The following is a 13,951-nucleotide window of genomic DNA, read 5'->3' as shown; positions in this document are numbered from 1 at the left end:
CCCAGGAGTTCGAGATCAGCCTGAGCAACATGACGAAACCCTATCTCTGCAAAAACTAAAAAACAAGACCAGTTGTGGTGGCTCACACCTGTAATCCCAGCACTTTGGGAGGCCGAGGTGGGTGGATCACCTGAGGTTAGGAGCTGGAGACTAGCCTGGCCAACATGGCAAAACTCCGTCTGTACTAAAAATACAAAAATTAGCCGGACGTGGTGGTGGGCGTGTGTAGTCCCAGCTACTCACATGAGGCTAAGGCGGGAGAATTGCTTAAACCTGGGAGGCAGAGCTTGCAGTGAGCCGAGATCACGCCACTGCACTCCAGCCTGGGCGACACGGCAAGACTCCATCTCAAAACAAAAATGAAAACAAAAACAAACATACAAACCAATCCTGAAGAGGATAACGTTAGTAATGATAACCATGGAGGGCCCTAGCCCCATGCCTAATGCCTGGTCTTCACGGTGCCTCATGGTGGTTTACTGAGCCCTCACCCTGGGCACGCAACATTTCCTACAGGGCAACCATTTTTGAGCCCCCCAGTTTATAGACAAGGAAATGAAGCACAGAGAGGGTGAGTGACCGGCCCCAGATCACCCAGCCAGTGGGCAGCTGAGCTGGGGTTGGAGTCCAGGCCCAGCTCTCACCCCCATGAGGAGATGGAGCACTCGCAGTGGGCAGGTGGCATGGCTGGGGGGGGGGTGTGGCCTGCTGGGGCCAACTGAAGCAGGGATTCCCTTGGGGACGAAGGGGGCAGGCTGGGGGTGAGGGAGGGTGCAGCCCTCACTCAGAGAGGCCAACCTGACCCGGGGCACAGGCCTGCCTGCTGAGCAGAGGCGGGAGGGGCTGGGTGGGGGTGGGGAGGTGCCCAGAGGTTGTGCTGACTGCAGCAGAACGCTCGCTTCAAAATTTTATCAGCTCAGCGTGGAGGAGGTGGGGGCGGGGCCGGGCGAGGAAGATGTGTGGTGGCAGAGAGGTCTGGCCCTGCGTGGCGATGAGCACCCCCGCCCCCACGGTGGCCTCTGCCTCCTGCCCCCAACAGGCAGTCGCCCGGCCCACCTCTCTGCCCCCACCGTCCCCAATGCCCCCTCACAGCCAGCCCCAGTAGGTTTGTTGCTCATTGGTGGGGGTGGGGGAGGAGAAAGATGCTAAGGTCAAGGTCAAAGAATCAAGATCAAGACTGGGTAACTGCCGGGCACGGTGGCTCACACCTGTAATCCCAGCACTTTGGGAGGCTGAGGCCAGTGGAATCATTTGAGGTCAGGAGTTCAAGACCAGCCTGGCCAACATGGTGAAACACTGTCTCTACTAAAAATACAAAAATTAGCCAGGCATGGTGGCGGGCGCCTGTAATCCCAGCTACTGGGGAGGCTGAGGCAGGAGAATCGCTTGAACCCGGGAGGTGGAGATTGCAGCAAGCCGAGATCACATCACTGCACTCCAGCCTGGGCAACAGGGTGAAACTCCATCTCCCCCCGCAAAAAAAAAAAAAAAAAAAAAAAAAGACTGGGTAACTGGTGTGGTGCAGTGGCTCTTGCCTGCTGTAATCCTAACACTTTGGGAGGCCAAGGCAGGAGGATGACTTGAGCCCAGGAGTTTGAGGCCAGCCTGGACAATATAGCAAGACTCCATCTCTAAAAAAATATAAAAAATTAGCTGGGCATGGTGGTGTGCACCTGTAGTCCCAGCTACTTGGGAGGATGAGGCAGGAGGATCGCTTGAGCCTGGGAGGTGGAGGCTACAGTGAGCCGAGATGACACCACTGCACTCCAGCCTGGGGGACAGAGCGAGACCCTGTCTCCAGGAAAAACAAAAAACAAAAAAAAAACTGGGTAACTCTGCCCTGCTCTCCTTCCACACACCACAGAGCCTGGGAGCCCGTGACCCTGTCTCACTCTTGCACCAGCTCTAGAGGGTGGCATGGCTGTTACTCCCATTGCACCAAGGAGGAAACTGAGGCACAGAAAAGGGTTGTGTCTACAGCTGGGGAAAAGAAGAGTTTTGTCTGGAGCACGGGCAGTCTGGTCCGAGTCCCCCTTGTTCCGGGAAACGCCCCTCCCTCTCAGGCTGTGCAATTGTCTCTTTCTATAGAGTGCTGCCTGGGCTGGGGTTGGGCTGGTGACCTGCATGGGTCTGCGTCTGGCGTGCACCCATCCCACATGCTCTGGCAGCCCCTGGGTGTGTGAGGGTTCATGCGTGCTCCAGACACAGCCTGGGTGGGCATGGCAGGGGTGCTGTGCACCCGCTCAGGTCTTGGGGTGCAGCTGACACCCTGCACGTGGCTACACGCATGATCTTCTGGAACCTCCCATAGCCCCATCCAGCTACGGACTCTGATCATCTCTACCATTTGGCAGGCAGGAGAAACTGAAGTCCAAGCGGGCCACACAGCCAAGAAGCTACAGGACCAACCCTGCTCTTAGCACCGGGACCAGAGGCACAGGCGTCAGGCCTCCCACCTCCATGCTCCTGCCAGGCCCCCTGGGGCATCCCCTTGTTCACTGCAGCCTGGCCATCCTGCAGAGCTGAGCTCAGCTGCACCTCCTCCTCTGGGAAGCCAGCTTGGATTTCCTCACCCCCGCAAAGCTTGCTGGTCTCAACATCAGGCATTTGACCACCGGCAAACAGCCCACTGGCAGGGCCAGGCTCATCAGGCCTCTCTGCTGGTGTGGTCTGAGAGTCGATCAACCAACAAGCATTCACAGGAAGCAGTGCCTGGACTCTCCCGGCTCTCCCTGGAGGGCTGGCATGGTCTGTCCTTCTCCTCTCCTCATCCCTGCTTCCAGCAAGGCCGTCCGTTGCACCCAAGACCCTCCAGGACATTCTCATCCCCCAAGACCTCAAGGGCCTTCCTGCTTCCTCCCTCAGACGTGAGGGTGAGATCCTGCCTCTACCACTGGAGCACCACAGCCCACCCGCCTCCTCCGTCAAAAAAACCTTGTACCATCTCTCACTTGAGACCTCTGCTAGGCCTGCCTCCTCCATCTGACCTCCACATCCCATCAGCAGTTACCCTGGGCCCTGCATGCACTGGCCTCCTCCCTCAGACACTCCTTGCACCGTGTCACCCCCGTCAGACGCTCTCCCAGGCCCGTCTCTCCCCTTGGACCACCGCATCACATCTACACGCACCAGCTTCCTCCCTCAGACCCTCCTTGCACCATGTCATCCCCATCAGATGCTCTCCCAGGCCCGCTTCCCTGCTTGGACCACCACATCATATCCATATGCAGCAGCCTCCTCCTACAGACTCTCCTTGCACCATGTCACCCCCGTCAGATGCTCTCCCAGGCCTGCTGCCCCGCCTGGACCACCAGATCACATCTACATGCACCAGCCTCCTCTCTCCAACTCTCTTTGTGCCATATCACACACTTCAGACTCTCTCCAAGGCCCACTTCCCCTCTCAGACCACCACATCACATCTATACCCACCGGCCTCCTCCCTCAGGCGCTCCTGGCCCCGTGTCACCCCCGTCAGACGCTCTCCAAGGCCCACTTCCCCTCTCAGACCACCACATCACATCGACAGGCACTGGCCTCCTCCCTCAGACCCTCCTCAGGCCGCGTCACCGCCATCAGACACCCTCCCCATGGCCGCCCCGCTCAGGCCCGCCGCACCTCACCTCGCTCACGCACGAAGTAGGCCAGGTAGAGGTCCAGCTCCTTGACGGCCACGCCGATGTGGTGCGGCTGCACGCACAGGACCGGGTGGCCACACTGCGCGGCCTTGACCAGGCGCTCGCCGTCGGTGCTCTCCAGCGGGATACCCTTGAACAGGATGACCATGACCAGGTCCAGCCGCCACACCTTGTCCGCCTGCCGGAGACAGTCGATGCGCCGCATCTTGCCCTTCTGGTCGGGGTTGGAGAGCACGCAGCCCGGCGCCTTCTTGCCGGTGATGCTCAGCACGAAGTCCTCGCGGCACTCGGGCCGGATGTCCTTGCGCAGCTTGGCCAGCAGCCGCGACGCCCACTTCTGCTTGACCTCGGGCTTCTCGCCCAGCAGCTCGTCCTTGACCGCGCGCTCCTCGTCCTTGGACATCCGCTTCTCGTGCTTCTTGAAGTACTTGCGCTTCCGCGCCTGCAGGTTGAACCAGGTGTAGGCGAAGGCGCGGACGTGAGGCAGCAGGGCCTCGATGAACGGGTGGAACTCATCCTGCAGGCCGGAGAGGCGAGAGGTCAGGGGTGCCAGGGACGCGGAGGGCGGACCCACTGCCCGGCCCCAAAGGCTGAGGTCGGAGGGGCCCTGGACAGACCCGCAGAGTGGGAGGGGCTGGGCAGAAGTGGGCAGGGGGTTGCTGCAGATCGGTGCACGCCACCGGGGGCACACAGAAGGCCGGGGAGGACCCAGGAGAAGTTTATCAGGGACCTGAAAGAACCCATCACCCAGATAAGCAAACTGAGACTTAGACCACGTGAGAGGCACAAATCACCGCAGAAGTTTGTGGAGGACCATCATTTTTATTTATTTTTTTATTTTGAGACAGAGTCTTGCTCTTATCGCCAAGGCTGGAGTGCAGTGGCACAATCTCGGCTCACTGCAACCTCCACCTCCCGGGTTCAAGCAATTCTCCTGCCTCAGCCTCCCGAGTAGCTGGGATGACAGGTGCCCACCACCACACTCAGCTAATCTTTGTATTTTTAGGAGAGATGGGGTTTCACCACATTGACCAGGATGGTCACCATCTCCTGACCTCACAATCCGCCCACCTTGGCTCTCAGCCTCCTGAAGTGCTGGGATTACAGGTGTGAGCCACCCTGCCCGAACACGGAGTACCTATCTTGAACCCCAGTACACAGATGGAGCAAGCTAAGGGGGCCAAGTGGAAGCTCATGGAGGACCCATTGTACAGACGGGTAAAACTGAGGTTGGGAGAACAAAGATGTCATGGACCTATTCTCTGCCTATTGCAACTAGGCTTGGGCTGGGTGTAATGGCTCACACTTGTAATCCCAGCACTTGGGGAGGCCGAGGAGGGAGGATTGCCTAGCCCAGGAGCTTGAGACCCAGTCTGAGTCATATGGTAAAACCCCATCTCTATAAAACAAACAAAAACAAAACAAAACAAAACAAAACAAAAAACAAAAATTAGCCAGGCGTGGTGGTTTGCACCTATAGTCCCAACTCGTCAGGAGGCTGAGGTGGGAGGATCATTTGAGCCCAGGAGTTTAATGCTTCAGTGAGCTGTGATGGTGCCACTGCACTTCAGCCTGGGTGACAGAGTGAGACACTGTCAAAAAAAAAAAAGAAAAAGAAAAGAAAAGAAAAGGCTGGGTGCAGTGGCTCACACCTGTAATCTCAGCACTTTGGGAAGCCGAGGCTGGTGGACCACCTGAGGTTAGGAGCTTAAGACCAGCCTGGCCAACATGGCAAAACTCCATCCCTACTAAAAATACAAAAAAATGTAGCCAGGCATAGTGGAGCACACCTGTAATCCCAGCTACTCAGGAGGCTGAGACAGGAGAATTGCTTGAACCCAGGAGGCAGAGGTTGCAGTGGGCCAAGATCACGCCATTGCACTCCAGTTTGGGTGCCAAGAGTGAAACTCTGTCTCAAAAAAAAAAAAAAAAAAAAAGAACTAGGGTAGGTGGTCAAGCATGGTGGCTCACACCTGTAATCCCAGCACTTTGGGAGGCCAAAGCGGGAGGACTGCTTGAGCCCAGGAGTTCAAGACAAGCCTGGATGACATAGTGAGGCCTCATTTCTACAAAAACAAAACTTAGCTGGGCATGGTGATGCATGCCTGTAGTCCCAGCTACTTGGGAGGCTGAGGTGGGAGAATCGATTGAGCCCACGAGGTCAAGGCTGCCGTAAGCCAAGATTGCACCATTGCACTCCAGTGGGTGACAAAGTGAGACCCCTGACTCACAAAAAAAAAAAAAAAAAAAAAAAAAAAATGAGGCGGGGCGCGGTGGCTCATGCCTGTAATCCCAGCACTTTGGGAGGCTGAGGTGGGCGGATCACTTGAGGTCAGGAGTTTGAGACCAGCTTGGCCAACATGGTGAAACCTCATCTCTACTAAAAGTACAAAAAATTAGCTGGGTATGGTGGCTCATGCCTGTAGTCCCAGCTACTCAGGAGGCTGAGGCAGGAGAATTGCTTGAACCCAGGAGGCAGAGGTTGCAGTGAGCCAAGATCTCACCACTACATTCCAGCCTGGGTGACAGAGTGAGACTGTCTCAAAAAAAAAAAAAAAAAAAAAAAAAATCCTAGCACTTTGGGAGACCGAGGCAGGCAGACCATAAAGTCAGGAGTTCAAGACCAGCCTGGCCAACATGGTAAAACTCTGTCTCTACTAAACATACAAAAATTAGCCAGGCGTAGTGGTGCCATGCCTGTAATCCCAGTTGCTCAGAAGGCTGAGGCAGGAGAATTGCTTCAACCTGGGAGGCGGAGGTTGCAGTGAGCCGAGATGATCATGCCACTGCACTCCAGCCTGGGTGACAGAGCAAGATTCCGTCTTGGGAAAACAAAAAATGAGTACAAAAGTTTATTCCTACAGAGCAGATGTACAGACAGGCCTGGCTGAGGTCCACAGGCAGACACTAGGCCCGCCTGGAGGTCAGGGCCTGATGGAAAGGTGGGGGATTTCTGCATCAAAAGATACGAGATTAAAGGGTACCAGGATTAATCAGAGGGAGGAGAGATCCCAGGTGGAGTCCTCTCCTTCCTTTCCCCTTTCCAGGAACCCACCGTGCTGATACAGAAACAGAGACCAGAGAAGCAGACACTCTGCCACGAAGGTTCAGAGCTGGGAGAGGGGCCACCCCGTTCCCTGCAGACCCATTCTGGAGATGGGAAGTCTGAGGGCTGGGGAGACGCTGAGACCAGGCCAGAGCTGGGACTTCAACCTACTCCCAAATCATGATGAATCGGTGTCTGAGGGCAGCCCCCCAAAACCCATGCTACAGATGAGGAAACTGAGGCCTTGAGGGGGAACCTGGCCATGGGGGGCAGAGGTGGACTGGAACCTGCACTCAGATATCTGACTTCCCCACGAAAATAACGGCAGCCCCTTGGAGAGCAACGTGGGGCAGTGGGAGGCCCCTGGCTCCCTGTCGGGTGTGGGCAGACCCCTCCCATTCTTCCCATTTTCCAGCAAGGGAAACTGAGTCTGCACAGCATTTGGGATCTCCGCTGGACACGGTGGCTAATGCCTGCAATCCCAGAACTTTGGAAGGCAGAGGTGGGCGGATCACTTGAGCCTAGTTCAATCCCAGTCTGGGCAACATGGCAAAAAAACATCTCTTTTTTCTTTTTTTTTTGAGACGGAGTCTCACGCTGTTGCCCAGGCTGGAGTGCAGTGGCGCGATCTCGGCTCACTGCAAGCTCCGCCTCCCGGGTTCCCGCCATTCTCCTGCCTCAGCCTCCTGAGTAGCTGGGACTACAGGCGCCTGCCACCGCGCCCGGCTAATTTTTTGTATTTTTAGTAGAGACGGGGTTTCACTGTGGTCTCGATCTCCTGACCTTGTGATCCGCCCGCCTCGGCCTCCCAAAGTGCTGGGATTACAGGCTTGAGCCACCGCGCCCGGCCTCTTTTTTCTTTTTTTTGAGATGGAGTTTCACTCCTGTCACCCAGGCTGGAGTGCAGTAGCACAATTGCGGCTCACTGCAACCTCCACCTCCCGGGTTCAAACGATTCTCCTGCCTCAGCCTCCCAAGTAGCTGGGACTACAGGCACACACCATTATGCCCAGCTAATTTTTGTATTTTTAGTAGAGATGGGGTTTCACCATGTTGGCCAGGCTGGTCTTGAACTCCTGACCTCAGGTGATCCACCTGCCTCAACCTCCCAAAATGCTGGGATTACAGGTGTGAGTCACTGCGCCCAGCAGGCAAAACCCTATCTTTACAAAAACTACAAAAATTAACTGGGCATAATTTTTGTGGTGCGCGCCTGTAGTCCCAGTTACTTGGGAGGCCAAGGTGGATGGATCACTTGAGCCCAAGAGTTTCAGACCAGCCTGGACAACATGTCAAAACCCCATCTCTACTAAAAATTACAAAAATAATTAGCTGGGCGTAATTGCTGCATGCGCACGCCTGTAATCCCAGCTACTTAGGAGGCTGAGGTGGGAGGATCACTTGAGCCTCAGAGGTTGAGGCTGCAGTGAGCTGTGATTGTGCCACTGCACTCCAGCCTAGGGGTAGAGTAAGACCCTGTCTCTAAAAAAATAAAAAATAGCCGGGCGCGGTGGCTCAAGTCTGTAATCCCAGCACTTTGGGAGGCCGAGGCAGGTGGATCACGAGGTCAGGAGATCAAGACCATTCTGGCTAACATGGTGAAACCCCGTCTCTACTAAAAATACAAAAAAAAAAAAAAAAAAAAACTAGCCGGGCGTGGTGGCGGGCGCCTGTAGTCCCAGCTACTCGGAGGCTGAGGCAGGAGAATGGCGTGAACCTGGGAGGCGGAGCTTGCAGTGAGCCGAGATCACCCCACTGCACTCCAGCCTGGGTGACAGAGCAAGACTCCGTCTCAAAAAAATAATAATAAAATAAAATAAAATAAAATAAAATAAATTTAAAACATCTAGGACCTGGTCTCTCAGCCTCAAGGTGGAATAAATTCAAGGAGAAAGAAGAGAAAGAGAAGCAAAACTGACTTGCCATCTCCCTGCCTTGACAGGGCTGGGCTGGGCATTTCGGACAGGGGTGATCCCTTCCTAGAACAGAAACCTGTTCTCCTCCCACTAGCTCTCAAAGGGCTACATTGTTATTAATGCTGCGATTATTGTTGTCATTACAACTTACACTGCTATTGGGATTTTTTTTTTTTTTTTTTTGAGAGGGAGTCTCGCTGTAACCCAGGCTGGAGTGCCGTGGTGCGATCTCAGCTCACTGCAAACTCCGCCTCCAGGGTTCATGACATTCTGCCTCAGCCTCCCAAACAGCTGGGACTACAGGCACCCGCCACCTCACCCAACTAATTTTTTGTATTTTTTTTTTTTTTTTTTTTTTAGCAGAGGCAGGGGTTCACTGTGTTAGCCAGGATGGTCTCGATCTCCTGACCTCATGATCCGCCCGTCTCAGCCTCCCAAAAAGTGCCGGGGCCAATTTTTTTTTTTTTTTTGAGACGGAGTCTCGCTCTGTCGCCCAGGCTGGAGTGCAGTGGCGCTATCTCGGCTCACTGCAAGCTCCGCCTCCTGGGTTTACGCCATTCTCCTGCCTCAGCCTCCCGAGTAGCTGGGACTACAGGCGCCCGCCACCTCGCCCGGCTAATTTTTTTGTATTTTTAGTAGAGACGGGGTTTCATTGTGTTAGCCAGGATGGTCTTGATCTCCTGACCTCGTGATCCGCCCGTCTCGGCCTCCCAAAGTGCTGGGATTACAGGCTTGAGCCACCGCGCCCGGCCACCGGGGCTATTTTTATTACTTTTTAAAAATGTTTTTAAGAGATGGGCATCTCAGCCTGGTGTAAGAGATGGGCATCTCATGCTTGTAATCCCAGTACTTTGGGAGGCCAAGGCGCGTGGATCATCTGAAGTCTGGAGTTTGAGATCAACCTGGCCAACATGGTGAAACCCCATCTCTCCTAAAAATACAAAAAATTAGCTGGGCGTGATGGCGGGTATCTGTAATCCCAGCTATTCGGGAGGCTGAGGCAGGAGAATCGCTTGAACCTGGGAGGTGGAGGTTGCAGTGAGCCGAGGTCGCGCCAACTGCACTCCAGCCTGGAAGACAAGAGCGAGACTCCGTCTCAAAACAAAACAAAACAAAACAAAACAAAAGATGGGAGTCTCACTGGAACGATCTTAGGTCACTTGGGCCCTGAACTCCCAGACTCAAGCGATTCTCCCACATCAGCTTCCCGAGTAGCTGGGACTCTAGGCGCAAACCAGTATGCCTGGCTAATTTTTATTTTTATTTTTGCAGAGATGGGGTCTCACTCACTATGTTGCCCTGGCTGGTCTCAAACTCCTGGGCTCAAGTGATCCTCCCACCTCGGCCTCCCAAGGCACTGGGGTATTTTCTTTCCTTTTATTTATTTATTTTTTTTTTTGTTTTGAGACAGTGTCTCACTCTGTTGCCCAGGCTGGAGGGTGGTGGCATGATCTCAGCTCACTGCAACCTCCACCTCCTGGGTTCAGGCGATTCTCATATCTCAGCCTCCCGAGTAACTGGGATTCCAGGTGCGCCACCATGCCCAGCTAATTTTTGTACTTTTACTAGAGATGGGGGTCTTGCTATGTTGCCCAGCCTGATCTCGAATTCCTGGGCTCAAGCGATCCTCCCGCCTCGGCCCCTCCAAGACACTGGCATGTTTCCATTACTACAGACACGATTGCTGTGATCATCATTTGACGCAGACGATCTTCCAGGAAGCGGGGAACAGCCTCAGGGCCCGCCGCGCGTTCTGTGGCATGGAAACTAAGGCTCAGAGAGGGGTGGAGACCTGGCTGAGGTCCCACAGGGTCTCGGGGCCGGTGTGATGATAAGAACCAGGGCCCTGACCCCCTGGAAGGCCATGGGTCCCTTTCTCAGAACAGCCTGTTCTCTGTGAGGCTGGGGTCTCGGGAAGTTAGGGAGATGTTCACCCTGGACTCCCGCTGTGTGTGCCAGCAGATGTGGCTGGACTCGGTCCCATTTCCAGGCCAGGATGGGCAGAGCAGCCGCTGCCAGATCACCCTCCCTGCTCTGTGCTCCACGTCCCCTTGGGCCACCTCCGGCCATGGGGTGCTTCGGGGGGAGGGGCGGGACATCAGATTTCACCTATTACTGAAGCTCTGAAAATAGCCTCCCACCCAGCAAGACCAGAGTCAGCTTGTACCAGCGACGTTCCCCCACCCCAGTGTCCCCCGAAGCGTGAGTCACCGTAACAGCTGCAGCAGGGACCGGACCTCAGGGCCCTTTTCCGCTGCCCCCGCTTCCCCAGCCAACCTGCTAAGGCAAAGGGGAGATGGAGGGGGGCCAGCCCAGGCCCTGTCCAACCTCGTCCCTGCCCCTGCCTGGACGAGACCCAGAGATGCAGAGCGGTTTGTACAGTGTCACACAGCCGGTCAGCAGAGCCGGGACCAGAGCCCAGATGGTCTGGCCAGGGAAGCCGGGCGGTGGGGGCAGTGTGTGGGGTGACAGTGGGACGCGGCAGAGAGGATCCATGGCGGCGCAGGACCTGCCCGTGGAGGGGATGCCAGGAGGGCAGGAGGCCCGGACAATGGTGTCCAGCTGGGGCTGTGGCTGCCACCCAAGCTCTGGCGCTTACTGGGGCTGTGATAAGAGGTTGCTGGAAGGGACGGGGGAGGCGTCCACGAGGGGGGCAGGGATCACTGCCCCCTCAACTCCTTCTCTCCCCAACCTCTGTCTCTCTCTGAGTTCTTCCCCACTTCCGAGCCCCCCTCCTGCGAATTCCTTTTCTCATTCTGGCCCCTCCTAGATCTGAGTTCCCTTCCTCCTCCCTAACTGCCCCTCCCCTCTCTATGTTCCTCCCCCTCTCTGTGCCCTTTCCGGGGACAGGTGCCAGGGAGGCGGGCGGGGGGGGGCCCACGTCAGTGGTGACCCCGGCTAGTTACAGAGGCAGGAAGACAAACAGCTTGTAACTGGGTCATGGACCTGCTGCCCCATCCTCCCTTGTCCTCCCCAGGGGATCAGACCAGGTGAGAGGCAGGGCCCGGTTGGCTGGTTGTCACTCTGTTTGTCCCATGTGACCTGCAATAACCAGGACTTCTTCTCCAGGGACCTCCCACTGCCCTCAGAGGCCCAAACCAGCAAAAGAGATAACCAAGGCAAGCTAGATGCTGAAAATCCTCCCAAACTCCTACACATCCCTCAACACCCTATCTCCAGTGTCCCTTCCTTCAAGCAGCCTTTCCTTCTCAACCCAGGGTTTCCCAGATCTAGCCAGGACCATCCAGCTCTATCACCTCCCCGTGTCAGAGAAGGTGGCTGGGTGACAGTAATGTCTGTTTTCACTGTCTGAATGGCTAGGGAACAGATCACCTCAGATAGGCCTCAGTCTCTCATTCTGTACAATGGGCAGAAAGGGATACTGCAGCCTGCTGGAGAAAGGGGAGCTCATTCCTTGCCCTGGTGACCTTGTTCCTTGCAAAGTGATGGGGAGAAGGGGAACAAGGCCAGGTCTTTCCTGGAAACCCCAGCTTAGTCTACTGGGACTTCCTGGCCAAAGAGAGCAGCAGCAGCTGGGAGGGAGACATCTGGATCCAAGCCCTTGGTGAAGGACCATGCCATGCACTGGGCGATGCCCCTCAGTCACCTCCCTGTGCTCCTCCCACCCTGAAAGTCCAGGCCAGCAAACCAGGACATGAAACTCCAATCTCCAAACCAAAAGTTTCCAGGTGAAAGTGACTCAACAATCCTTCATGAGAATCTGCTCATTACCTACTTAGCACTTATCCCAAATTCCTACGCATCCTTCAAAGCCCTAGTTCTAATGCCCTCTTCTCCAGGTCAGATGACTCGTCCATGGTCACAGGGACAATCCCAGGCCCATCCGGCAGCAGCATCAGGCTCTAACCTTGGGCCGCTCCTTCCCCCAGCTCAGAGAATCACGGCCTGTGGACATGTGAGCGGCTCCCAGAGAGGCCGTTCAACTATCTCAACAAACATTTAGCGGGTGCCTGCTGCATGCCCGCCCCAGGTACGGTGCTGAGGACTTGGCAGGGACCTGGGCTCGGCCCTCACCTGGATCCAGATCTGAGGCAGGGATGGATGGTTAACAGCAGCAAAATATGTAATAAAACGTCAAGTTGGGCAAAGTGCTCTGAAGAAATTTAAAAGAGTTTGAAGGACCAGAGAATCTCTGGGGTGGGGGGTGATTTTTAGCTTGGGGTGGTCCAGGAAGGTTTCTTCCAGGAGCAGACACCTGAACAAAGTCTTGAGAGATGGCACTCCCGGCCAGGAAATTTTCTGAGGGAGAAATGGGTCGTGCAAAGGCCCTGGGGCAGGACCACCCCTGGTGTGTTAGAGGAACAGCGAGGAGGCCCATGTGGCTGGAGCAGAATGAGCAAGGGGGAAAGAGAGAGGAGGGGAGAGTTGGGGAGGGGACAAGGACAGGCTGGGCAGGGCCTTGTGGGCCACAGTGAGGAATTTGGGTAAACCGAGTCCACAGGGTTCAAACTCCCTGCCAAAGTAATGAGTCAGCAAAATGAACCCTGGGTCCCCCTACTTCCCTCTGTGCATTGATGTTCTGGGAGGACAATGAGGGCTGAGCCACAGGGCCCAGGAGGTGGGGGAGAGAGGCAGGGAGCAAGGCTGTGCCTCTTAGAGGCTGAGCATTTGATGAGCTATCAAGTCTACCATGAAATGGGGGACGGGCGCGGTGGCTCACGTCTGTCATCCCAGCACTTCGGGAGGCCGAGGCGGGTGGATCACCTGACGTCAGGAGTTGGAGACCAGCCTGGCCAACATGGTGAAACCCCGTCTCTACTAAAAACACCAAAAGTAGCTGGGCACGGTGGCGCACGCCTGTAATCCCAGCTACTTGGGAGGCTGAGGCGGGAGAACTGCATGAACCCGGGAGGTGGAAGTTGCAGTGAGCCCAGATGGTGCTACTGCACTCCAGCCTGGGCGACAGAGCAAGACTCCATTAAAAAAAAAAAAAAAGCCTACGATGAAGTGAGGACTATCATTGCGCCCACTGCCTGGAGGAGGAGACTGAGGCATGAAATCCTCCACACAGTCGGGAAGGAACTGAGCTGGGACCGGTCCTTGGGCCTCCTGACACCCCACCCCCACTCCTGGGCCCCTTGAGCAAACAGTGTGGGGCCAGAGTGTCCAGTGACACCTGGTCTGCACCGTGCACACTCTGCAAGTCCCACGTGCTTCCCTTCCCCTTGTTTGTTACACGCCACATCCTCAAGGAGTCCTGGTCACCTCGTTTCCTCCCTGCCCCCGACCCGGCCTAGACTGTCGGTCCCACGAGGGCATAGCTTTGATCCGTTAGCATCTCCAGCATCCAGACCACTGAAGCAATGCTCCCATCCTCTGCCTCTGGGATC

At 55.7% G+C, this 13,951-nt stretch overlaps 1 protein-coding gene across 8 annotated transcripts in view; it reads right to left on the bottom strand.

Moving 5' to 3' along the window:
- NFIC (nuclear factor I C) overlaps positions 1-13,951 on the bottom strand; it is a 114,433-nt gene that overhangs the window by 87,283 nt on the left and 13,199 nt on the right. For all 8 annotated transcript variants that reach the window (XM_045380594.3, XM_065534473.2, XM_065534474.2 and 5 more), the window contains exon 2: positions 3,624-4,155. In XM_045380594.3, the coding sequence (XP_045236529.1) occupies positions 3,624-4,155 (532 nt within the window). The remainder of the gene's footprint in view (positions 1-3,623; positions 4,156-13,951) is intronic.

This window comes from Macaca fascicularis, chromosome 19, assembly GCF_037993035.2.
Source record: "Macaca fascicularis isolate 582-1 chromosome 19, T2T-MFA8v1.1".
Classification (NCBI taxonomy): domain Eukaryota; kingdom Metazoa; phylum Chordata; class Mammalia; order Primates; family Cercopithecidae; genus Macaca; species Macaca fascicularis.
The sequence above is the reverse complement of the archived record's forward strand: the minus strand, read 5'-3'. Positions and strand labels throughout refer to the sequence as shown.